General features: G+C 31.8%; 4 protein-coding genes across 9 annotated transcripts in view; 1 reads left to right on the forward strand and 3 right to left on the reverse strand.

The window, feature by feature from the left end:
• Positions 1–1,459: 1,459 nt before the first annotated feature.
• Positions 1,460–7,859, reverse strand: LOC116352462 (cholinephosphotransferase 1). Of its 3 annotated transcripts, XM_031785081.1 has the most exons (9): positions 7,507–7,859; positions 6,657–6,897; positions 6,409–6,567; positions 5,839–5,967; positions 5,728–5,750; positions 4,092–4,203; positions 2,728–2,886; positions 2,485–2,649; positions 1,460–2,396 (listed from the first exon to the last, which is right to left on the reverse strand). In XM_031785081.1, the coding sequence occupies exons 1-9, from the start codon at positions 7,734–7,736 to the stop codon at positions 2,142–2,144; spliced, it is 1,473 nt and encodes a 490-aa protein (XP_031640941.1). In that variant the 5' UTR covers positions 7,737–7,859; the 3' UTR covers positions 1,460–2,141. The 3 variants fall into 3 exon arrangements, with proteins under 3 accessions (XP_031640941.1, XP_031640940.1, XP_031640939.1); XM_031785080.1 differs by lacking the exons at positions 5,728–5,750; positions 5,839–5,967 and having other exon boundaries at positions 4,092–4,220; positions 7,507–7,858; XM_031785079.1 differs by lacking the exons at positions 4,092–4,203; positions 5,728–5,750 and having other exon boundaries at positions 7,507–7,858.
• A 705-nt stretch (positions 7,860–8,564) lies between these two features.
• On the forward strand, positions 8,565–12,456 carry LOC116352612 (protein enhancer of sevenless 2B). Of its 2 annotated transcripts, none has more exons than XM_031785335.1 (7): positions 8,565–8,688; positions 9,371–9,461; positions 9,594–9,717; positions 9,922–10,019; positions 10,165–10,284; positions 10,663–10,828; positions 10,899–12,456. In XM_031785335.1, exons 3-7 carry the CDS (start codon positions 9,640–9,642, stop codon positions 11,070–11,072), a joined length of 636 nt encoding a protein of 211 aa, XP_031641195.1. In that variant the 5' UTR covers positions 8,565–8,688; positions 9,371–9,461; positions 9,594–9,639; the 3' UTR covers positions 11,073–12,456. The 2 variants fall into 2 exon arrangements, with proteins under 2 accessions (XP_031641195.1, XP_031641196.1); XM_031785336.1 differs by having other exon boundaries at positions 8,613–8,742.
• Positions 12,457–12,977: 521 nt separating this feature from the next.
• Positions 12,978–16,443, reverse strand: LOC116336563 (dehydrogenase/reductase SDR family member on chromosome X). Its single transcript, XM_031760472.1, has 6 exons — positions 15,789–16,443; positions 14,693–14,891; positions 14,502–14,609; positions 13,654–14,038; positions 13,376–13,577; positions 12,978–13,310 (listed from the first exon to the last, which is right to left on the reverse strand). Exons 2-6 carry the CDS (start codon positions 14,862–14,864, stop codon positions 13,122–13,124), a joined length of 1,056 nt encoding a protein of 351 aa, XP_031616332.1. The 5' UTR covers positions 14,865–14,891; positions 15,789–16,443; the 3' UTR covers positions 12,978–13,121.
• A 958-nt stretch (positions 16,444–17,401) lies between these two features.
• The window catches only part of LOC116352263 (zinc finger protein 423 homolog), a 29,283-nt gene continuing 21,269 nt past the window's right edge, over positions 17,402–25,415 (reverse strand). For all 3 annotated transcript variants that reach the window (XM_031784728.1, XM_031784730.1, XM_031784729.1), the window contains exons 3-8: positions 22,263–22,405; positions 21,764–21,922; positions 21,181–21,424; positions 19,328–21,114; positions 18,968–19,249; positions 17,402–18,889 (exon numbers count right to left, since the gene is read on the reverse strand). In XM_031784728.1, coding sequence (XP_031640588.1) covers positions 18,079–18,889; positions 18,968–19,249; positions 19,328–21,114; positions 21,181–21,424; positions 21,764–21,922; positions 22,263–22,405 — 3,426 coding nt within the window. In that variant the 3' untranslated portion in view covers positions 17,402–18,078. The remainder of the gene's footprint in view (positions 18,890–18,967; positions 19,250–19,327; positions 21,115–21,180; positions 21,425–21,763; positions 21,923–22,262; positions 22,406–25,415) is intronic.

Below are 25,415 nucleotides of genomic sequence, written 5' to 3' on the forward strand. Positions count from 1 at the left end.
TTGAATACCTTTTTTTATTAATGACTAGAGACAAAGTGAATTTGCTCCTTTAAAGCAAATACTTATTCGTCAAAATGTTTGTTTATATTTTGAGTATTTCTCGTGCTAAAGAATAATCAAAAAATTTAGGACGTTCAAAAGAAGAAAATTATTATCAATTGATAATCAGCTTTAAGCATAAAAGTTTGAATGTAAGTATGTGGATATAGATTTTAGCGCTACATGAAATGTAGAGCTATTGGATTTGTTTGTTTTTTTTTTTTCAATCAACAAAACTCCGAAACGTATTTCAACGAAACTTTAACAGTGAATGTTGATGTGTTAAGTCTCAGCTGGACCAGTCTTAGGTTGGACCAGTCCATCTTGGTCTACCTATTAAAAAGTGGGTTAAATTTGAAAGATTTTATTGCCAATTTTGGATTGCCGATTCAATTTTGTTCCGGGAACAATTTGATTTTGTTCCGGGAACAATTGGATTTTGTTCCGGGAACAATTGGATTTTGTTCCGGGAACAATTGGATTTTGTTCCGGGAACAATTCTTGATACTCTATTGGCGTTTGTTGATTTAAAATAACACACAAAAAGGAGTAAGTAACAAAAATGACACAATAAACGTTATTTTAATGTTTGAAATACGACTTTTTTTACATCAACGTACGGAGAAACACCAACTACTACATTTTATTGATTTGATGTAGCGAGCATATATCAACGGCACAGATATTCCGTCGATTTTTTTCTATTTGTGCTTTGCTTGAGTGGTATATTAACTATATTGGTCATATTAATTCGATAGATATACGTTTGATTTTTGAAAATTATACTTTTATTTTAATGAAATTAAAGTATTTCTAAATGGACTGAATGAACAATATCAATAACACATTTGAATCCCTTAGAATAAATCAACATTACTAGATAAATGTCTTCAAATGCGTTACTGAAAAAAGTCAGTCAGCAAAAGCGTTATAAAATATATGGACGATGTCACGCTTTTGTTGGCGAACTTTTTTATATAACGCGCCACATACAGTTTTTGACACTATTGCTGACGTACTTTTTTCTATGACGCATTTGAAGACATTTATCTAGTAATGCTGATTTATTCTAGGCGGTTCATTTGTTCATTTTTCAAGTCAATGGAAAATGGTTGTTTGTCTTGAGAACAATATTTTTTTCAAATGAAATGATGACAATGGCGCCATCTAGATGTCGTTCAAATATATAACTCCAAGACTTTTTTCTACTAAAGGGCGAAACATATATGATATGTATAGTTGACAACTGTGTGTGCATGGATAATTTATGTTATTTTAATCTTACCTTGATGTATTCTAGTTCAACGGAATAAATGTTTTTCCATTTATTTCATAAAGAAAGAATCGAAAAACGACATGCGAAGACGAATGTGTGCGTTTTTGTTTTCAATGTTGCTTTATTAATACAATTTGTGGCAAATGACTTTCAAATTCTGTATCTTTCAATTCACTTCAATTGAAAACAAACACTCTTTTTATTATATCAAACATAAATTTAATTTCGTTTTTAAACAAGACATTGAACATTTGTCCATTTAATAGACATAATAACTCTATCGTCCTACTTTCAAAGGTCGGACGTATCTTTAGTGTGAATTCTTTGTTGTTTTTTTTTCTTTCTTTCTTTTTATGTGTTTGAGCCAAGAACAATCTACTGCTTAAATTTGATTCTCGAATATTTTCAATTTAAGTGAGTGTCTAACTGTCTATATAGTTTTTTTTTAATAAATAAGTTTTACGTTCGATAAAAAATTGATTTCAATTGTTTCTCTTTATGTACAATGCATTCTCCACTTCATTTAAATCCCAAATCGGGATAGGCAATTTGAACGTCAATTTAGATTTTATAAATTGTGTACACAAATAAAATAACAAAGCCAAAAAAAGAAATTGAACATTTGTGTATGTGTGTTTTTCCTTTCTATTTTTTTTTTTGATCGAAAATTTCTTCTTGTCGCTGTGAACATATGAATTTTCTATAAAATTCAAAACCTATCGATGGTATAAATGAAAGAACTTTCATTCTGATCCTTTTCGTTTTCAATGTAACTAAAAATTAAAACAAATTTACTCATAGCAATAGTCGGGGCTATGCCCCCTTTTCAGTGCGACACAACGTGACGTTTACTGGACCGTGTTTGTCGTTTCGGTTGTTGTACTTGATCATCGTCTTGGAATCGATGTCCACCTTTGGCACCATTTTGATCATGGTTTAAATTATGACGGGCACCAGCATTGCTGTTCGCATTGTTGAACGGTGTTTTTTGTGATAGCGCTGTGGCCGTTTGTACTGGCTTTGGTGGGTATGGGATTCGGAACAATTCAATGTCCAAATGATTACAAATTTCTAAACAAACCTATTGAAATCAGGAGAGAAAATAAAATATCCCACATTACAATCGATTATTACCAAATTGAATGCGAATTTAAAATAAATAAACTCACGCGTGAACAATAAATCAACAGCTCATATGTACAGAGCACTAGCGCAAGGCATAACACATAAATTTCTGGTACGAAATTATTGAAGTATTGATTCAAAAACAATAACAATGGACCTATGTGGCCATAATCTGTGTAACCCATTTCACTCTTTGTCATGTGAGCGATCTGAAAACGAAAAGAGAGAGAAATCGATATGAAAATTCAAAATGTAATGCACATAAGTTGACAATCTAAACAACTTACCACAAGTTTATTTGTAACTTTGGCGGCAACCATTCCAAATGTGATTATATATAATGAAGGGTATGTTTCAAAAAGTCTGTCAACAGACTTTTGTGAAATGATGAAAGCACTTAGCACAACTGTCAGCAATGGTATCACCGGTGAAATAACGCTCGTTCCCTACAGTTTTTTTTTTTATCGTAACATCGACAATTATTTTAAGAAAAATCAAATATTATTAATTGTTCTTTATATCTCAAGAAATATTGACACAGATAAATAAGGTAAGGACACAATATGAACAATTAGGAATGCAAATAACTATTTACAACATCATTAGTACATTTCATATCGACATATATATATTTAAAGAAAAATATATATAATTTTGGGACCAAACCAAAAGTGTAATTGAGGGTTAAAAAATTATTATTATTTTTCATGTATAAAAAAGTGGTAAAAAAATAAGCGCAATATTTAAAAAAATTAATCAATAACCATTAAAATAATAATAATTTTTATTTTTAAATGAAGAGTATTAAAATTGTTATTCGTTTGCATGCATGTAATTCAAAACAAGGAACAAACAAAACTTATTTGAGTATTGTTGTTGTTGTTGTTGTTTTAAATTGAATTTTTGGCAAATTCGAATATTAATTTGTTTTGATGCCAATAAGCAAAGAGGAATAATTTGTACCATACTACATTGAATTTAATTAAACAAAGAAATAAAATGATTTGCGTCTCGATCAAATTACGAATATACATGTTTGAGACTTAAGCATAAACGAAGACCCATTTTCAAATTCATTTAAATGTTCATTTTGCTATTGCATTCAATTTAGTGCGGTTAGCCACCATGAATGGAAGAAAATCATCCAAAATTGAATATATCCCATTGTATCCGTGTTTAAGAAAAAAATATATGCATTTTCTTGCCAATAATAAATTTATATTCTAGCATTCAAAACCTGAGTGGTGTGATCAAACCGAATAATTTTTGAACTCATTTCAGGGAACCAACAGATATTTACATAAAGTGATTAGTTTCCTCACCCAACGAAATTTTATTAAAAAAACAATTATTATTTGTTCATATCTCAAAATTAACATTTTCACATCATCTGTATGAAAAATCTTAAGCGAACGGTTAAATGAAAGGACAGTTGAACTGTTTTCCTTGCAGAAATCACAAGCTGATTTTTTTTTGTTAAATTATTCGTGTTAATTATTATGAAGCAAACGGTAAAAGGAAAATCATGATAAAAGATGTATATTTTGTGTACGTATTTGTGAATTAAATTGGAAAAACAAATAAATTAAAGGAAAACCAAAATGCAGAAGAATTTTTTTTGTAAAAAATGTAATATTTTTGTTTGGCTTACAGCAACTGTGGAGCCATTTTTGCCACTGCCACCAGTTATAAAAATGTGACTGAATGAGACGAGACTTTTCGAAAATCCAATTAGGAACGACACACACAAAATCATATTCCAACTTTGAAATAGAGGGATCTGTCAATTACCAAAAGTTATTCAATTAAGTTTTTTTTTTAGTTATTATGAAGATTGTGCTGAATAGTATAAAACGTCAAGATAGTACTCGATGATGTAGAGAGAAAAAGTATGTGTGTGTGTGTATGTGTGTGTGAGAGAGAGTGCGAAGTAACACGAGTAAGAAAATGATAAAAAATGAGGCAGGATCGGTTGTTCTCTTTAATCTTAAGTGGTGAGAGGTCCTCCTGTTGATAATCCAGACATTCGCATTCACAGCCAGCGAATCATATCATAGAAATGGTGCATTTTTTTTCATTTGTGTAATAAATTGTCTACTTTGTTTTTATACGTGAATATAGTTAAATCCATCCACATAAAATGTTATTATTTTTATGAAAAGAAAAATAAAAACTACATAAAATGATTGTGATTTATCAGCATTGTAGTCGAATATGTTGGATGAATGCTCATTTTTTCATAATATGATGAATTGATGTGAGAAATGCTTTTATTTCGTCACTAATCACAAATTTACTACAACCGAATTGGATAGAAGATAAACTAAGTAAACACAATGTCGGCTCTACAACCAACGAATGATATCATATTAAAACATTTCTAGAATACACAATAAAAAATTAGCGATAGAAATAATGAAATCAAAAACTAAACACATTTGTGTTAAATAAGACAGATTTAAATAGATTGGGACATAAATATACTGGGAATAAGTAAGAAGAATAGACAACGCTCAATGGTTAAACCAAAATAATGTTCAGTGACTGTTAACATTATTACTTTTAGAATCAACGTTTTGTTTTGTTTTTTATACATAAATCGTATTTAATTAGATTCTGACAAATAATTAGTTAGGGTGACTAAAGTCATGAACAGCATGCATTAGAGCAAACAAAAATTCAAAAAAATGAAAAAAAATAATGTGTTGAATATCGGAACGTGTTTCAGTTAAAAAGAAATATGTGCATAATACGTTATTATTTGTGGGCATTTGCAAATCGATATCACAAGGGAAGCAAAAAATCAATGACAGTTTGGAAAATTAAGAATCCGAAATTGAAATAAAATGTGTAATAGAAAGCCATAATGGCCTTGGCAATCATTGAATCGTCGATTCGCTTTGACGACTTTGAAAACATCAATTAAAAGTGTGTAAAAAAAAGCATTTTTCGAAATCTGTTTGCTTCAAAAATTTCTAACTAAGCTAATAGCGATGTAATTTGCGATTGAACTGCGAACTAATGAATGGTTTGTCTAATTGAACGAACTAATGATGTACCATAATGGTGGTTGAATCATCAGTCATTTTTTTTTATTAATAAAAACAAAAATAATAAGAAGAATGATGTATAGTGTTTAAATTGAAGTAAATTATTCACTGCATATAATTGCACAATCGATGTCCAAAAAAAGAATGTCTATTACAATGCTGCTGTCGTCTGCTGTATAGTTTAAATGTGTGTGCAATTTCAAAATTTTTTGCTTTCCTAATGTTTATATTGATAACTTGGTCCATGTTGAGCCGAAGAGCTCTTTTGAGCTGGTCGCTTTGAATGCATAATGCACAACAATGTTTTTAAAAGTATACACTCCTTTCATTTTCTTTAGTTAAACTTACAGCAACTGTAGAGCCATTTTTGCCAACGCCTCCAGCTAGGACAACACTAAAAATGCGTGTCAACGACCAGACACCGCAAACCACTGTTGCTACTGACATTGAATTCCATAGCTCAATTCCACCAAAAATCTAAATAAATACGTTTGATTTCCATATAATGTGTATCTTTGTTTTATAATTTTGTTTAATTCGACACTCTTCGATTATTGCCGTTTAATGCTATGCGGCTGATTGTTTGTCGTGGTTCATTTTCAAGAGAAACCAAAAAACAAACGAATGATACTGTGAAATTGGGTGAAGATGCTTTGCTACTCATTACTGCTTTTTGCGTGAAACAAATGAAAAAAAATTACGTGATTTCATGAATATTTTTTTTTCTACATCGACATCACACAATATGAGCAACGTATTTCAAAAAAAAAAAAACGATGAACGATCGAATTGATTTGATCGACTTTAACTCTCTCTTCTGTGTAAATTATAATTCGAATACTATCTCTTCTGTGTATATAAATTAGAGGGGGGGGAAAAAGTCAAAACTGAATAATAATTCAGATGTCGCATTTATACCTTGGCCATCCAAATACCCGGTCCAAAAACTGCTGATATCAGATGAATCATTATTATCATGCATTGTGCTTCTGTAACATCCACCTTTCCCAGTCTAAGTGTGCCCGATACATATGATTGCCAATGAGCACAATAAAACAAAGTCATCGCACTAAAACACTATTTTATCACAAACAATTGAAATCAAAATTCATATTATTTTCAATGAAATGAACTTGAATAGAAAGAGCAAAGTCATTGTAACTTACTTGGAAAAACATCCATTTTGGATAAAATCCCAATTGAGCTGATAAACATGCTGATAATGCAACAAAAATAGTTGATATTGAATCACAACCATGATCGAATAGTTCACCCAATGGACTCGATGAATTTGTCCGTCTCGCTTGTTTACCATCGATCGCATCCAAACTTTGGTAAATGAATAATCCTAATGCACAAAGAGCACATGCCCATCTGGGTGGTTCTGTTCGGCCATTTGGACTATAACTATAATTTTTCAATGAAAAAAATCAAATAAAATCACATTAAATGAATCTAATAAAAAGCCCATCACCACAATGAAATTCAATTGAAATTTAAACGTGTCACAACCACAATGAAATTTATTCAAAGTGTCAAAATTTCGTCGATGACTATTTCTATAGAACATTTTTTCAGAAAAGACGAATGAGAATCAAAACAAAACACTTTATGGTGCAAAAATAGCGATTCATACGCACAATTTTCAAAGCTCAACCACTCTCTGATGGAATGTCATGCAAGTGACTTTTCACGTTTGGTGAAATTTCATTATTGTAATTTTCTCAACGAAACGAAAAAAAAAGATTCATTGAATTAGACAAATATGTTCAATTTTCACTCTAGGTCGTTTACTATTTTAATGTGATACAATTCTCGATAAGGTCAATTCGATGTGACATTCTAAAATGTTAAACAATTGAATTAAAAAAAAAAACTCATGTACCAATGTAATTTTTCAATCACATTGATACATCGCACTTGTGAAGCGGCAACGAGTGATGATGTTTCGATGCGCAAATTATCAGACCATCGACATAAACTTGGTGAAATGATAATTTCACAACTTTTACTTACTAAACTAGTATTAATGTTGTAGCAATGTTGACGATCAGACCAACCAGTGTGATCAGATTTGGTGCCAGCCACATTGGTGTTTTTGATACAAGCCAACACCACCATGGATTCAATATTGGATCTAATAAACTACAACTGGTCATTGAGTATTTGTGTTCGGTCAGCCGTTTTAGCTGAGCAGGCACTAATAGTTTATTTTTGTTTGAAAATATATTCTTTAAATTCACCATTATTACTAGTTTCGCCTGACTTTAAACTTTGACTGTTTTGACTATATCGTATGTATAGTTGCGTGATTGTACAAGCGATAGTCGCGCCAATCGTACATGTCCTCACTACCATTAGATAGTCTAGTTTTTGACTTTTGAAATTTCTTTAGAGAAACACGCACACAATCAATACGTATAGACAGTTGTTGTCATTCGATCCCTATCGGTAGCTAGCCAGATAATGATTGCATAGCATTTGAATTTCATCGCTTTCGTTTATTTTTCAGAAATGACATTTTACAATTTTATTCAATATTTTGCCATTTAAATGCAAAGAAATGACAATGTTCATGATGCATTTTCATTTTTCCATCGCAAACAAATTGACAAACGTGTAATATCAAGCAATTCGTAAATGTTTGATTGTTTTGAATATGTATTAGCGCCATCTTTCTGAGTATATTTATCACATCTAAAGCGTTTCGATAAAAACTTTCCAAATATTGATGCATAATGAAAATAATTACGTATTTCATTGACATTTATTGTCATAAAATTGTTGTTCATTTTTCTAGAATTTTTTTTTCTACATATACAACGATACATAATTCATTCATACGCCGTATACAAATACAGTGACACATACGCTGAAATCGTATGCCACAAAGTTGAAAGATGAGATTAAATTGAAAATGACTAAGCCAACAACACTCATACTAATAACAACAACAATATCAACAACAATAAAGCAAACCGATGACAGATTCATACATACATAAATAACAATACATGTTATATCTACATTCATATACATACACTCATACACACGGCTGACATTCACAATGCATATATATGTATACATGTAGAGTGAAAAAAAAATTAAGATGGCGTACATTGCGTGTTGGTGATTTCAATTTCTGGACTAGCCGAGATATCACATACAAAAAATTTTGAGCGAATAAACAATACACGAGTGCGTATTGACATTTTAATTATTTTATTGAATTGATTTATTTTTTATCATTTGGTGCGTATATAGAGCTAAAATTATTTAAAATATGTATTTTGTTCAATTAGCAACGAAGAAAAGTTCAAATAAATATTTCATTCAAATGCATTTTGATAGAATTGAATCATTTGAGTAACAACTAAAAAAAAGTGAAGAAGAGACAAAGGAGAGAAGAGAGTAAAAAAAATCTCACAGTGAACACATTTAATTAAATTACAACATTTATCTAAAGTGGGAAAAAAAATTATCAAATATAAGCGAAATTCGATTGAAAATTACTACAAATACATATTTTAGAAGAGGTTGAATTAATTTTCCCCTTTTTAAAGTGCATACCAACCTGACTGGTGCAAAGTGTACAGAGATTTTTTTAGGGAAGCAAAATAGTCATCATGTTTAAAATCAAATCTCATGAATTAGATGAGAAAACACACAGTTGTATGGCTCATTAGTGATCTATCAATTAGGCAAATTCATAACTAACACACATTCATATTTCGGAATATTTATTTTTTTCTTTATTATTGAAAATAATCATTGTTTTTCGACATGAATAATAGACTGTAAACTTTCCAGACACTGTGTGTAATAGTGATGAAGCGTATGTTAATTAGTGTCACATCTCTTTTTTTTTAAATGTATTTAGACAAAAATACATACTCAGGATAAACCGGAGCTCAAGATCGGTGACGGAAACGATCACAAAACAACAAATTTGCTTCAAATACAAATCAAAGGTGAAATATTTTCTCAAATGTGTTTACTTTTTCAAAAAAAAGAGTTCGATTTCAAATCAGTTTCAATGAAATGAGATAAAAACCGTAACGTAATCTTTTTTTCTCGTTTTTCGCTTTTATTTTGTTGAATAGACGGCACACCAATTGACTGATAAGAGAAAAACAAATATCTATCGAAATGGAAGCAATAGCGAAGCACGATTTTAATGCAACGGCCGACGATGAACTTAGTTTTCGTAAAAATGCAATTTTGAAGGTAAACATAACAAAATCTAACTGAATTTTTTTGTGAAATAGTGCAACATTTATTTGCAAAGCAACTGCACAACATCTCTAGAAATGAAAAAAAAAATTAAAAATTATAATGAAAACATTTTTCGAAATGGAATTTTTTTTTGTTTGCTTTCTTGAAATCGATCAAATTACGATTTAAACAAACGATTTTTCTTTGAATTTAAAGATTCTCAATATGGAAGATGATATGAATTGGTATCGTGCCGAACTGGATGGTAGAGAAGGATTGATTCCGAGTAACTACATTGAAATGAAAACACACACGTAAGTATAGATTTATCACACAGTGTCATACATTCAATATAGTTTGATATTCCAACGTTCGGCAATTTAATTTAAAATGTGATATTGCACGTGTGTTACGATGCGACTGATTGATTTTTCTTAATTATTGAATTTATATTTGCAGTTGGTATTATGGTAGAATTACACGTGCCGATGCCGAGAAATTATTGTCAAATAAACACGAGGGTGCATTTTTAATACGAATTAGTGAATCCAGTCCAGGAGATTTTTCATTATCAGTAAAGTAAGTGGATTTAACCAGTTCGTTAATGAGTCTGCTCTAGTTTTAGGTTTTATTTTGTTGTGCGACAATTTATATATGGATCAGAATTTAGTGCTGTTCGACAATTTATAATTCGGACCAAAAGTAGAAAAAATTATTTTTTTGCGTCAGCACTAAATCGCCGTGACAATTTTTTTTTCTTCAAAAAAATCCAATTCGAAATACAAAAAATCCGCTTTTCTTCGACTTTGGACAATATGTGCCTGCAGGTTTGAAACGCACAAATTCAACTGAAGAGCAAAGATTTGGCACCAGATGCAGATATATAAATTGTCGTGGTACAAAATAAAAGGGATAGCAACGACATTTTTACAATTTTTTTTCTTCAAATGTAATTAGATGTTCTGATGGAGTGCAACATTTTAAAGTCCTACGAGATGCGCAGGGAAAATTTTTCTTATGGGTGGTAAAGTTTGGATCACTGAATGAACTTGTTGAATATCATCGTACGGCCAGTGTATCCCGCTCGCAAGATGTCAAACTCAAAGATATGGTACCAGAAGAAGTAAGACGATTTGTATTTAATGAAAATGCATTCACATTTAATCTAACGATTTCAATCGATTTGAATGTAGGTTTTGGTTCAAGCATTATATGATTTTGTGCCACAAGAATCCGGCGAATTAGATTTTCGACGGGGTGATGTAATCACAGTTACCGATCGATCTGACGAACACTGGTGGAATGGTGAAATCGGCAATCGAAAAGGTCTCTTCCCAGCGACATACGTGACTTCATACCATTCATAATAAACAACAACATACTATACTTAAAAACTATATGATACAACAATCAATCAATGAACAAAATGAACAACACAGCTTAATGAAATTATTTGAACAAACAAACAAAAAAAAACACGACAACAATGAGAATAGAGAGAGATACAGACAGAGAGAGAAAGAGAAAAAAACATCTATTTTGAAGCGTACTATAATAACTTGCCTATACTTAATTTGACGCGATTTTAAACATCAAGCATATTTTCTTTTATTAGTTTGTGTGATCGGTTGTATTTTTATGTTTGCGCTCCAAATTCAAATATCGTTTGAAATCAATTACGATACACCACTTTATTAGTCATATCAATTTGAGATAGCAAGCTTGAATCCAACCAATCGACATTATTATTATTATTATTTTGTTGCAAATTTTAATCCATTACGAATTATCGGATCAATTGATCCCATGAATCTCTGATTAAGTAATACTTGGATGGTTGGGAATATGCGATTCAATATTTACCTATAATATTTTAATTTATTTCTACATCCCATTTATTTTTGTATCAATCGTGTACATTTGCCCTGAAAATTTTCATCCCAGACAAATTTTGGAATGCATTTCGTAAAAACAGTATATACACGAACGACTTGTGATTTCAAGAGATTCAAAAACAAAAAAATTCAATACGATGGTAATATGACGAGCATAAGTGGTTTTTGGTTAATATTTTGATTTTTATTTTGAAAAAAAAAAGCAATGAATCGGTTGACATCCTAAATTCAAAAAGTATTTGGGTGGCAGATGTCACTTTTCTTTTTACAATTTTTCTTTTTACTTTTTAATATGACAATAAAAAAGCAAATCGCACAATTCATTTATTTTTTTTCGTAAATAAATTTAAACAAAAAAAATATATTCATGTGTTCGAACAATGGTGATTGTGAACAATGGTCACCACCACATCTTCGCAGACAAACGAAATAGTAATAATGCTTAGAAGAAAAAAAACGGAATCACAAGAATTTTTATAATTTTCTATAATAATTTTTGATAAAACTGAAATCGCGATAATAGTTATCACTCGACACCTGAAAATACCAAAATGCAATACATTACTGTGTGTTTTTCTTTTTTCATATGAAATTAATGATATATGTGTGTGTAACAAGAGAACAACAACAAAGAAAACAAAAAAATGACATAAATTGGAATATAGTTACAGAGAAAATACAATTACTAATCCTAGCTTTTCATGCTCGATTTTAGTTATTTATTTAGTACGCGCACATAAATAGGTAAAAAAAAACAAACAAACAACAACAAAATATGAAACATAAAACAAAATAAGTTATAGCTGTAGTTTTCTAAAGATGAACTATTTGAATACAATGATATTATACAATATAACATTAGTGGCGATGTTTAATTACTTCATTTATTTGAATGAGCATTTCGTTGTCGCGCGCAGAATTTACATTTACGAAACAGCGATACAACTGATTTAATTTTTACCATTGTTTTTTTTTTAAAGTCACGGTCCATTTTATAAGTAAGCGACAGATTCTTTTTATTTCTCGCATGGCATTTGTATACATTTCGTCAGCTTTATATTAAAAAAAAAGAAATCAAAATCACAATCATCTTCATTATTTATTTTTCTCCCTTTCCGATGCATTTAGCGTTGAAGCAATACATGCATGAAGCGTAATGTACAAAATTGATGATGAATTCGAGACGACCTTTTTTTTAAATGGAAATTTATGTTAAGAATTTTTTACGATTTCAGGAAAACTTCAACATTTAATAATATGGGACATCAACCAGAATCGGATAAAAAAGCGAAACAAAATCTTGAGCGATAATCGATTAAAGTCCAAGGTCATTTTGTATAAATGAAGCTGAAAAAAAATGGTGTTAAAACAAACAAGTTAAATTCGACAGGAGCATTTATTCAACAACAAATTTTACTCTCTCGGTGTTCAGTCATTACAACGAAACTTTGAATAAATCGCGCACTATATCTAATGGAAGTGCACTGATCGATTCAGTTCCACTTCTTAATTATTATTTAGTCATTTTGGAAAAAAACTAATATCTAATAGTTTGCATGTGAAATCAAAGAATTTTTCGCGCAAAACTTTGTCCTTGGCCAACGGATTAACCGGTACTCGAACGCAATTGCTCAAATAGGATCCACCTTTACCCTCAATTTTCGGTGAAATAGCAGCATAAACAATGGTTCGTGATCCTTCTTCGGTGTTCTAAAGAAAAAAGTGGTAAACGTTAATATTTGATTTGAAATTTAATATTAAGTCAATTAATTTACCTTGAAAAGCAGTTTTTTAAACCATGGAACATAAGTTGTGCTGGAGTGTACAAACAAATCGGTATCTACAACACCCGGATGAACGGCATGCACTTGAAGATGTAGGTCTTCGTCTTGATTGATAAGAAGTTGAAGATGTCGTGTGAATAGAACCTGAGCCAATTTACTTTGATTATAGGCATTGGGTGGATAATAGTCTTTTCTGTGGATAGAAAATAAAATCATTGCATTGAGAATATTCGGTTCGAAAATGGATTCGAATGAATAGCAACACTTACGTTCCATTAATATCATTCATATTGATTTCGCCCAGAATATTGGCACAGGATGATACATTTACCACACGTGAGTTCAGATCTTGTGTACCGGCCGCTTTCAATTGTGGCAATAATAAATGTGTCAACAAAAAATGACCCAGATAATTAACAGCGAATTGGCTCTCAAAACCATCTTCGGTGAGATAATATGGTGAGGCCATTATACCAGCATTATTGATAAGTATATCAATTTTGTTGAATTTTTGCTGAACAGATTTTGCAAATTGTCGCACCGACTTCAGATTTCCCGTATCCAAATATTCATAATAGATTTTAACTCCGTCCAATTCGGAAAAGTCGACACGCAATTCGATGTTTTTCTGAGCCTCTTTTGGATTTCGTACACCTAAAATTCATTCATTTAATTAGTATTTGGAGTGCTTTATCAAAGCATCAACGATCACGAAAGATTTCATTTTCTACACGTGTATAAGAAATCCGGTTTAGGTGACTTCTGACGTTTCCTTAAGAAAAAACTATCGTTTTTTTTGAAATCGAATCTATTTGATGATGCAAAATATCTAATGACACAATCGTCGATTGAAAGAGAATAACCTGTTTCCTTTTTATATCAAGTTTTCAATGCCATGGTATATTAATATTTGATTATTATCCATATCAATACAAAATAGATATACACAAGAAGACATACAAAAGATAGAACAAAAAAATATTGGCATGACCTTGAAATTGTTTGATAAATCCCTATTATTTCCAATTCATCAAAGTTTATATGGACTTTATACTAGTTGATAGACTGGCTCACTTGTTTTATTATAGAATTATGTCATTCTGTGGCTTGCACTTACCCATAATCACATTTATTTCACATTGTAATAATTTTTCAACTACATCAGCACCGATACCTCTGTTGCCACCAGTAATTACAGCTACACGGCCTGGCTGTTTGAATAGATCTGTAAACAAATCACAAGTTAACGGACGAACACTACGTATTAATTCAATCGAAAAAAATATTATTTCGCAATAGATTGCTTACCGACTCGATTATATTTCCGTAGATAATAATCTTCGATGAGCCCCCGCACGCCCAAATATTGCCACAAAATCTCTGAACGAAGTTGTTGCCAGTTCTTTGGCATCTCTTTGGACGATCTGCTTAGATAAAAAGCCAAAAAGCCAAGGCTGCTCAACACTACAAAAAACAGCATTTTTGCTGTTGTTCACAATCTTATTACCTGAAACAGATTATTCATGTTGAAAAAAAAAGAAGAAAAATACTTTCAATTTATTTATATAAAAAAAAATCTTGCTTTGATTTTAAATTCCGTTAAAATTCAGCAACGAATCAACATTGACTTGTTTATGATTGTTTTCTTGTTGGTAATAATTTACTTGTGTTGTTTCGCAATTGTACCGTTTGCATGCTTTTTGTTTGGATAACATATTCATTAACACGTCCCGTAATGGTGTTAGCTCAAAAGTATTTTGTTTATATTTTGGCAAACAAATTGATTTCAACATGCTTTGAGTTAACCCACTTTACGATTTAACACCAAATTGTTATTTTTTAAACTATCCCAAGAAATCATAATATTCTTTCACAATGCGATATGGCATGTTATTGTTTCTCTCTCAAAAAGGCGAATTTCAACATTTTTTTAAAGAAAATTAGTCAAACTTAATTCATTGTCAAATCTTACTTCCGACTTAATTTGAATATTGAATTTTTAATGAGTCCGACACTGTTTATATTCGAAATGAAGCAGATGAAATCAACAAAAACTGGCCATTTGGTGAAAATATTTTAATTTCAACATCAACGTTTCATGTTAAATGGCTTCTGTTACAGTGATGAAGGTGTGTTTCCAATACATTACATACACGAAAAAAAAGCATCACATCAACTTCTCTCTAATGAAAATCCATCTTCGATGGAGATCGACATATAAAAAAACTACATATGTTTTCAAAAACTAAAATAACTTTGAAGAAATCACAGCACAACTCAAATTAAGAAAATGTAAGAAAATAATTCAATGTAATTTGCTGGCAACTAAATGCTCTGCTCCAGTAATTTCATTTGATAATTGATGAATTTGCGTATAAAGATTATGATTTACTCTTCGATTTACCTTACACAACCGATGAATTTTGTTTTGATCACAGTGAAGACCAATGCGCGACTGCTTAACTTGATTTTTATTTTACAGGTTGTTGTACCGGTGAACACAACGAATATTGTTGTACACATAAACGCTGCTATTCACACGCAAACATACCATATCACGATCGTATACATGCATATGTATTTATAACTACACTCAAAAATTTATTTGGTCATGAAAAACACACTCCATATGTATATGATGGTCTTTTCTGATAGAGCATGATTTGTAATACCATCACGTATTGGAAATAAATGTACCAAATCGCATTTTCTATTAGACCGAAACAAAGAATACCTTCGGTATTTTGAGTCAGCAATTGAGGAAACACTATTGTCTTGCAACTATAATTAAACTTGAACGATTACCGACTTTCTCATTTATGAATGTTGTGTGGCTTTCGGTTTTTGGATTATTGTTTTTGTTGCTGAAGAAATTCTTTCATCTGACATTTACATTGATGATTTCTCTGTGTGTTGAATTCATCTTTCACATGATGCCGTTGCCCATTCCGAATATTAAAATTCACGAAATTAACCCATAAATACGAAACTTATATGGCAAAACTTGTTTCGATTTATCACTTGGAACCACTTAACCGGACTTTGATCACACAGCATCGTAATATATTTTATCACATCAATCAGCGTTTGAGTTTTTTTTCAACACAGATTGTCATTGAAATATGGACATAACCTCGACTTTCATTAAAACTTATATATTCTATATGCGATGAAAAGTATGTACTATAATTATGAATATGCTTTTGAGTATGGGAAGTAGATAGAATAATTATTTTTAAGGAATAATTTAATTCGGTACGCACAATTTATTGACGATAGGAATATTTTATTAGATTCAAACATACAATCATTTTAATTTGACTATATTAAGGTGATACCTATTTTTATGTAACGAAATCGAAAGTACGCGAAAATGTCGATGTAGAAATTAATTTAATTTTTTTGAAAAAATCTGACAAATTCGACAAATAACCACCGAATAAATACCATCTCATTTTATGTTTACATAAACATATTTGTCTAACGATCATTTTTCTAATAAGATCAATTTATTTGTAATAATAATTAATGCAATAAGATTTTAATAAAATGTCTTGCCAAAAATCAAATGATTTAAAAACAAACAAAAGATTTCTGAATTTAAGAAGAATTAGAACACCGTTTCCCTAATTATTTTGCATTTTAATTATCTTTTTAAATTTAAAATTTGGTAGCTGTGGTTCATAGCTCAGGTATTCACTTCGATTTCTTGAAAAGTTTTATAAATTGTTGCTATATTTGAAAAATTGATTCGAGTTAAAAGGTTTCAGCTGATTTTTGTAAGACCTTTGAATTGTTTTTAGCAAAAAATTTTGTCGGCGCCCTGAAGGCAAAAGTGCCCGAAATGGACGAAATATATCTGAAGATTTAAAAATGCACTAGATTTGTAAGATATTTTATTAAAATCCTATTAGATATAATAGCTTAACCATTATAATAACTGAATAATTAAATTAATAAAACAACGAAAGTTTCTAACTGCTGCGGCTGTTTAAAATAAGAGTTTCTTTTTTTGAGGTGTCATATATTTCCCTTAAATTAATAGCACATATTTAATGTGGATTTTTTTTGTTATTGAAAAATTCATAGTCAATTAAATTGACTAAATGATGCGTCTAAATTTGGGTACAATTTCAGCTTTGTTGATACATTTTATGCATTGAAGTTTATTTTTAAAAAAAATCGGATTTGATATCACCAATGCCATCTTCAGTCTAATAGATTAAATCTAATAAATTAAAGCAATAATTGCGGATCATATCATGTGTATGCCATTATATGTGAAATGTGTAATTGAAACTTTCAGTTGATACATATTTTGAATATCATATTTTGTGAATATTCAATAGGTGCGATACAAATGACATCGATTTGTGTGGGGTGTTGTGATATAGTGTTTGATATGTGATAGGCGTCCTAACCAAATCCGATGTTGAAATCTAAGAAAGTTCGATTTTTTTTCGTTTTTTTTAATGAAATTTTGTGAACATTTTTCTCTACTCATACTTGAAAGTACTTTGTATGTAAATTTATAAAATCAAAGAACGAATCTTAAAAAAAATCTGAGTGAATATATTATTTTCGTATTTTGTGCATACTCATATTCATTTTCAATTTTAAACTTATTTACACCTTGTACAGACCTTGTGTGCATCTAATAATAATTGAACACAAGGAAAAAAATTGTTTTATTTTTACACTCTATAGCTTAAATTATCTTTTTCATATTGTGTTTGTGGTTTATCATAATTTTCTGGACTTGTTCGTTCATTTGGCTGGCTCATCTCTTCATCGGCAGATGTATTTTCACCGATTTGTTCAACTTCGATGTATTCATCGTCATCGTCTTCCGCATTGACATCATTGGAATAATGTTGACCTTCGGATTTCATATCCGTTTCGGAATGTTTGTCCTTGTCGCTTTCATTATCATCGTTCATATCTTTCAAATGTTCGTGATTCAATGGAATTTGTTTCGATTCATCTGTGTCCGTCGCATCATCTCGGTGTGGCGTTGCAATAAGGCCAATTTCATGATTGATCAGATGATTCTCAAGTTCAGCTCGAAAATAGAATTTCTTTGCACACAGATTACAGTCATATGGACGATAGCTTGCACCATGCTCAACTCTGATATGTTGATGTAGTCCACATGGCAGAGTGAAAATTGCCGAACATATATAGCAATTGTAGCCACGTTCTTCACAACCTCGAAATGAGTGTTCAATTAAATGTTCTTCTAATGCGACCGCCGTCAAAAATGGTTTTTTACATAAATTGCAGTAATGCTCCGTTATTGAGTCGGCATTCGATTTGGATGGACAGTCACTGGAAAATGAATTGCTTTCCTTTGGAAATGCATACGATGAATGTTTACTGTGATTGTTGTGTTTTTCATAGCACTTTTTGCATACTTTCGATTCAGATTTTGGCGGTAGCTCGATTAAACACAGTGCACAATTGCGTTCGTTGTCACTATCACCGGACGTGGAACTCACATGGAATCTATATTTGGAGAAATTATCATTCCATTAATATGTGAAAATGCAGTTTCTTTTGAATACGAAAATTAATTGAACCTACTTAGCGTGTAATTGAATTTCAAATGCTGAACTTAAAGTTTGACGACAACAAATACATTGTACTGGCAATTCAACGTTTCCATGCTCAGCCATATGAGACTTGAATTCTTGAATATCCATTAAATTTGCAGAGCAAAATGTACATTTGCCTTGGACACCAACTCTAGAATGAGTTAGCTTGTGCTCAGCAAGCACATCTGCCGATGGAAAAATTTCATCACAAATTAAACATTTGTGTTTACCTCCGGTATGCGCCGTTTTCATATGAGTTTCCAATTCGGTTCTGTGTGGAGAAAAAAGAACATTTATTGTATTTATTGGACAAATTGCAAACAATATTGAGTGCTTTTTAAAACAATACCTTGAACGAAAATTGTCATTGCAATAGGCGCACATTAGGCTAACGCCGGTTTTGATGTTGTGTGTAATCTTTTGATGCGTTATCATTTCCAATTCGCTTTGGAAATCTTTGCGATCGCAAATGTTGCATGATATTTGTTGATCGGAAGAAGTCTTTTTATCGGTATATTGTTGTTGTTGCGGCGGTGGTGCTGGTGGTTGCTGTTGTTCTGAAGTGCCATTGTGTGAATCGATTGAAGTTGGTGGCAAAAAAACCAATGGATTATTTCTCAAAAATGTTTTCGACACATAATCCGATTTGTATAAATTCAAAAACGATGGAATCTCGGCCGAGTGCTCGCTAAATTGTTTCGTAAATGCTTGTGTATTTTCTAAGTGTTCCGAAAATGATTTGGTTATATTTGAAAAATTTTTTGTAAAACTTTGTTGCGAAAATGATTTCCCAATGTTATCATAAAGTTCATATAGTGGCGGTGGTAATTTCAGTGGTGACGTTGAACTGGAAGGTATATTCATGGGATCAAACATTTTGGTCGGTCCAGCAAATGGATAGAGTTTCTTTGCGGCATAGCTATAGTCGAACATATTATTGTTAAGATTATCGCTTTTATACAGTCCCAATGCATCCTTTTCGGGAAGACAATGATGCGTTTGCATGTGTCGTTCCAATAGAAATTCCATTGGAAATGCTTCAGAGCATACGGTGCATCGGAATGGTTGACGCGAATGTGTTGCCATATGAAAGTGCATTTCTAATTCAGATGAACAAACTGTTCGGCACAGAGAGCATTGCAAATTTGGCAATAAAAACATCAACGAATGTTGGGTCCGAACATGAGCCTTAAATTCATTTTCCGTTTCAAAGGAATCCATACATGCCGAACAACGAAATGTGTCCTCTTTATTCGAATGGGTCATCGCAAAATGAATTTGAATTGCAACTTTGGATTCAAAAATGTCATAGCAAATGCCACACTTCCACACATTTTGAGCGTGCACATCGAACATATGCTTTTGCATATTTTCAGAGCTAACAAAATGTTTATTACATCCAAATGTGCATGTATATTCGGTGGTGCTGATTAGAAAATGCGACGAAACATGCAATTCATATTCATTTTGATTGGTGAATGTGAGTCCGCATTGGAAACAGACAAAATTTTTCAGTTCACCACGCACTAAATGATTTCGCAAATGATCGCGAAACGCCTCGATGTTCGGAAGTATCAATGTACATTGGCTGCATCGCAATGGATCCGGACTCGATGCTGAATAATCTGGCGACGTTTTTTGAAGACGTTTTCGATTCACAATGGAATCGATGGAACTTTCTTTCGACGAATGATTCATATCATTTGAATCATCGCGGATTTCGGAACATTTTGCCTCGATCTTTTTATTACTTAAATCAGTTGGAAGATCTTCTTGCTTTATGTCACCATTTTCAATGGACTTTGTATGCGCATCATAATCGTTGGAATTTTTACTCGGTGTGTCACGTTCCGTTTTTGATGGGTTTAATTCATATTTATGGGAATCCTCTTCCGATTTGGAACGTTCAAGTGGATGGACAAAACTATCGTTTGATTTACGGCGATAGTTTTCATCACCAAGTCCAATTGATCGTCTGCTTAAGTGCTCCATGTAAGACGTTGGATTGCTTATACGATCTATATGCATTGAACGAATGTGCTGAAACATACTGGGAATTGATGGAAATTTCATCGTGCAAAATTCACAAGTCAAATGAAGACCAGGATGGATGCCAGGAAAGGGGCTTGATGTTGTCTACATTAAAAAAAAAAACATAAATTTTTATATATTTTTAACACAATTGTTTGCATTTTGATTTACCTCTCTCAAGACAATTGCATGCATTTGCTGAACATGCGAGTGTAGTTGCTCCAAATTTTCAAAATCATTTTTGGTACAGTAGATGCAGTATAAGACAGAGCTGTTGTTGCCGTGAAATGCAAAACGTTTTGCATTGACTGCCAAAAGTGATGACTGATTTGGGATATCTCGTTGCTCAATTTGTGATGAGTATTTTCGTTTGTACAGACTGGTGTTACTCGAAGCCGAACCTGTGGATCGTGGGCTATTTGTTTTAGAAAATAAAACGACAAATAATTTGAGATATTAATGCTTCGTGTCAATACACTGGCTCACATGATCACCGTCAATAAATCCAATCGGAATTAATTTTGGCAAATAAGTCGCATGCGTTGCGTTGAAAACGCGCATAAAGTGTTTTTCTCCTCGTGAGACTTTCCTGGCATGTCTTTGGTATCTTTACCGTGCAGATTTCTTTTTATCGTGCAAATGGCACTGCAATGACACTAAATACACACCTTGTACAACATATTTATGTACTAAAATATTCGAGTGGATTTATCAGCGGCACCGATTCAGCGATGATGCTTTTGCAATTTCTAACCTGTAATTCAATGTAGTATTTCTCTGAAGAGCTGCTTGCTTTTTGTGGCTTTGCATGTGTGATGTAAGCGCAGCAGCCGTATTATAGCCTCGATTACAAACCGTACATTGAAACGGCTTTTGATTGTCATGCGTCTTCATGTGTATTTTCAAATGATCACTAATAAACAGCAAATAAATGTTCATTCAATTAATATTCATCAAGAATAAATAATAAGAAGAATAAAAAGAATGTGAAATAAGTTGATATGTTCATGCATTAAGTAGACAATTAAGCGCAAAAGAGGCTTATAAGAATCGTTCAGCATTTTCAAACACTTAGATCCAAATATATTTTATTATCCCGAAATATCCGTCCTCAAAACAAAAACAAAAAACTAGAAAGTATGGTAAATGTGATTGTGTGCAACTTTAATGTTTATTACAAACCCGTGCTGATAATAAAATGAAGGAGAAAATCGTTCAAAATTGTGATGTGAATTGTATATGTAGAAAATCACCTTCTTGAAAAAGCTGATTCACAATGCGGACAGCGGTAGCGCCGATCTCCCGTATGTAGTTTTGTGTGTCGATCCCGTGACCTTTTGTGCTTGAACAATCGTGCGCAATATTCACATTTGAATGGCATGTGCTCTGCATGACTCTGAAAACAATTAAAAGCAGAATATAGAGGTCAAACATTGACAGTGTCCAAAAAGTGTTCGTACATTTTTATTTTCTTCATCTTTTTATTTCCAAAAAAAAAACAAGCTCTGTTAAGTGCGATAAACAACAACAAAAATGACAAAGAATCATGATGAAAAAAAAACTCAGATGAAGAAAATAAAGCACATAAAGCACCAGTGAAACAATGGTAAATTTTTGTGGAATGGCACAAAATGGGCAGTAGCAATTTCAACGACACAATTAATTCAGATTCTAGAAATTACAGTTTTCTTATCCTTTTGATTTCGCTTTATGGTGTTTGTGCTTACAGCGCAACCCATACGTTCAAGTCTCAGTTCATTTTCATATTCATTTTTTGTAATTTAATTTACAGCCTGCTACAGGTCATAAAGCTATTTTAAAAAAATATATGCACACACAAATACCCGATTATAACGTTCAAATAACAAAAATAGTTGTTATACATGATGCATAACAAACATGTTGATACAAGATAAAACAATGGCCTCGGCCAAAAATTAAGTGAAACAAGCAGGACGCCGCGCGAAAAAAAATGAGCATTGCGCAGCTTCAATTTGGCTCTTATGAAATAAATTCAATGAAATCTGAAGATGAAACCGTGCGACACCTCAATTGAAACAACCGCATATTATATTTCACAACCGGACAAAATACGTTACCTTTTTCTTGAAAATGTGTCTCTTTCGTGTGTTTTTTTTTTTTGTTCGTTTGGATATATTATTCCATTGAAAACGTGCGTAAAACCTAACGTCTCTTCGCACGTTTTTGTCTACACATTGAACAATTCAACTTCTAAAACAATTAAAAACAATAAATAAATATCAAAAAATCAGTTGATGTGTGGAAAGAAGGCGCTGAAGGAAACACGACAAAAGAATTAACAGTATACAACTCTGAACATATCATCGCATACGATATACTAGTGTGGTTAATGATAATGAAACGAGAGAGAAAAAATGCACTAATTGTTGTGGTGCACATCGTTTCACTTCATGCAACGGCATTTATCTACCATTTTTTCTCTCTCTTCTTGAATCGTTCTTTTGATTTAAGATCTGCAACACAGATAATTATTGAATTCTTTTATTGCATTGATATTTCTTTTATCGCAAACGATTTGCACAAGTTATTTCTTGATATTATTGTAAACGATATCGATACATCTTGACTCTCGCCACTAACACAGAATATGCAATACTTTTTTATGTGACTTGATTCGAAGTGAATTTAATAGAGTGGTACGTTTTTGAGTTGGTCGTTTTTTGTTTTATTGACGTGAATCTAATTTGCTTAGAACTCTTGACTGGCATTGAAATTGTGTACAGAATGCTTAATGAACATATGCTGAACAGGTGAAATTAGATCTCACCAAATTTTCACTTGGCCGTTATTCATGAATTCGATGGCCTGAGAGTTTGTAACATCAGTTTAATCAATTAAATATCAATATGGATGAAATAGTTTGGAGTTGAAGTAGTTTAAAAGAGCTATTCCTTAATTTTACAAAGTTAGTGATAAACTTTTCTAAGTAAACTCAAACTCAAATATTGGTAATTTAAAATTCCGATCATGTCGCATTTTAAACTTGGGACTAACACGAATCATCCAAAAGTGTACTTCAGTTTAAAAGAAGGTGTACCGCGGAATTGTTGGAAGTTCAACGATTGGAATTGTTGGTAGATTTGTTGACGATGCTCTTAAGATTCTAGTAAAAAGAGAAAATTGACTAATTTTGTAACTTTACTTGGTGTATACTCTTTATTCCTACAAAAAGATGAAAAACAATACCAAAAACCAATTTTTCTAATTCCACAATTGAACAAGAGAAAAATCAGTCAATAATTCCACCAATTCTCGTTTTTCTTTCTATTTAGTTCTGTTTGAGTCAATTTAATTAATTCCAAATAGATTTTTTGAGACTGTTTCAGGATGAACGAAAGCAATGCATTCGCTCCACCCTACAACGTGGTTGAATATTGTCCATTTCTTTGACGAAATGGCATCACAGATAAATTTTCGGTATTATTTCCAAATTCATCTCATAGTTTTCTATATCGATAAAAAATAATTAACCAAATCGAAATTTTCATTAATATTCCACCTGTTCTAAGTTTTCTGTTGTGACAAAAAGAAAAGATAAACAAAAACACGCAAAGAATGTCCCTTTTGTCAAGTCTTTTATATGCGTGAAAAATTCAAGAATGATGTTTCGAAAAAAAAAGTCAATGCACAGATGAGTGAAGATGATGTGCGCTCCAAACACCCATTCTGTATTTCAAAATTATTCATTTATTTGCAGAATTTTTTGTGTGGAATTTGTCTTGATATCACCTTCTAGGGCAAGAAAATGACGACTCTCATATATTATTACTTGTTCGTTCGTTTTTTTTTTCATCTTGTGCTCGGAGCTCAGTGTTTGTATCTTGTTGCTTTTTTTATATTTTTATTCAACACTTTATGTGGCAAGTTTGAGTTTCTGTTCAATTTAATTTGGCGATGATAAAATGTATGAGCACAAAAGTACATAGAACTCTGTTGATTTACGAGAATGTCAAATTCATCGATGAGTTGTTCACGTGACATTATACACGCAAATGCATCAACAAAATGTTGAATGTTTGGCACTATGTATTGTTTTATCATCACACAAATAGTGTGCGTTGATTGTCATATCAAATTATTATCATTTATGTGAATATGATCGACGTTTTCCTCAGGGTTTCCTCCCCTCCTCCTCCTCCTTCCTCTCTTTTTCTGCAACAAAATAAGCAACAGTTTGAGTATTTATTCAAACGTGCAAACATGCAAACATATGAACGTATATAATCAATTCGAATGCCAGGTATAATCGAATAAGTACAAGTGTGAAGCAGAAAACATATATGTCGAACGGTCTTCTTCTTTTGTTTTGGTCTGCTATTGCGCTCCGACCATAAAACGTAACACAAACGATTTTTGATCGCACC

Source organism: Contarinia nasturtii, unplaced genomic scaffold (genome assembly GCF_009176525.2).
Source record: "Contarinia nasturtii isolate CC-2019 unplaced genomic scaffold, AAFC_CNas_1.1 Cnas_scaffold_187, whole genome shotgun sequence".
In the NCBI taxonomy this organism is placed as follows: Eukaryota; Metazoa; Arthropoda; class Insecta; order Diptera; family Cecidomyiidae; genus Contarinia; species Contarinia nasturtii.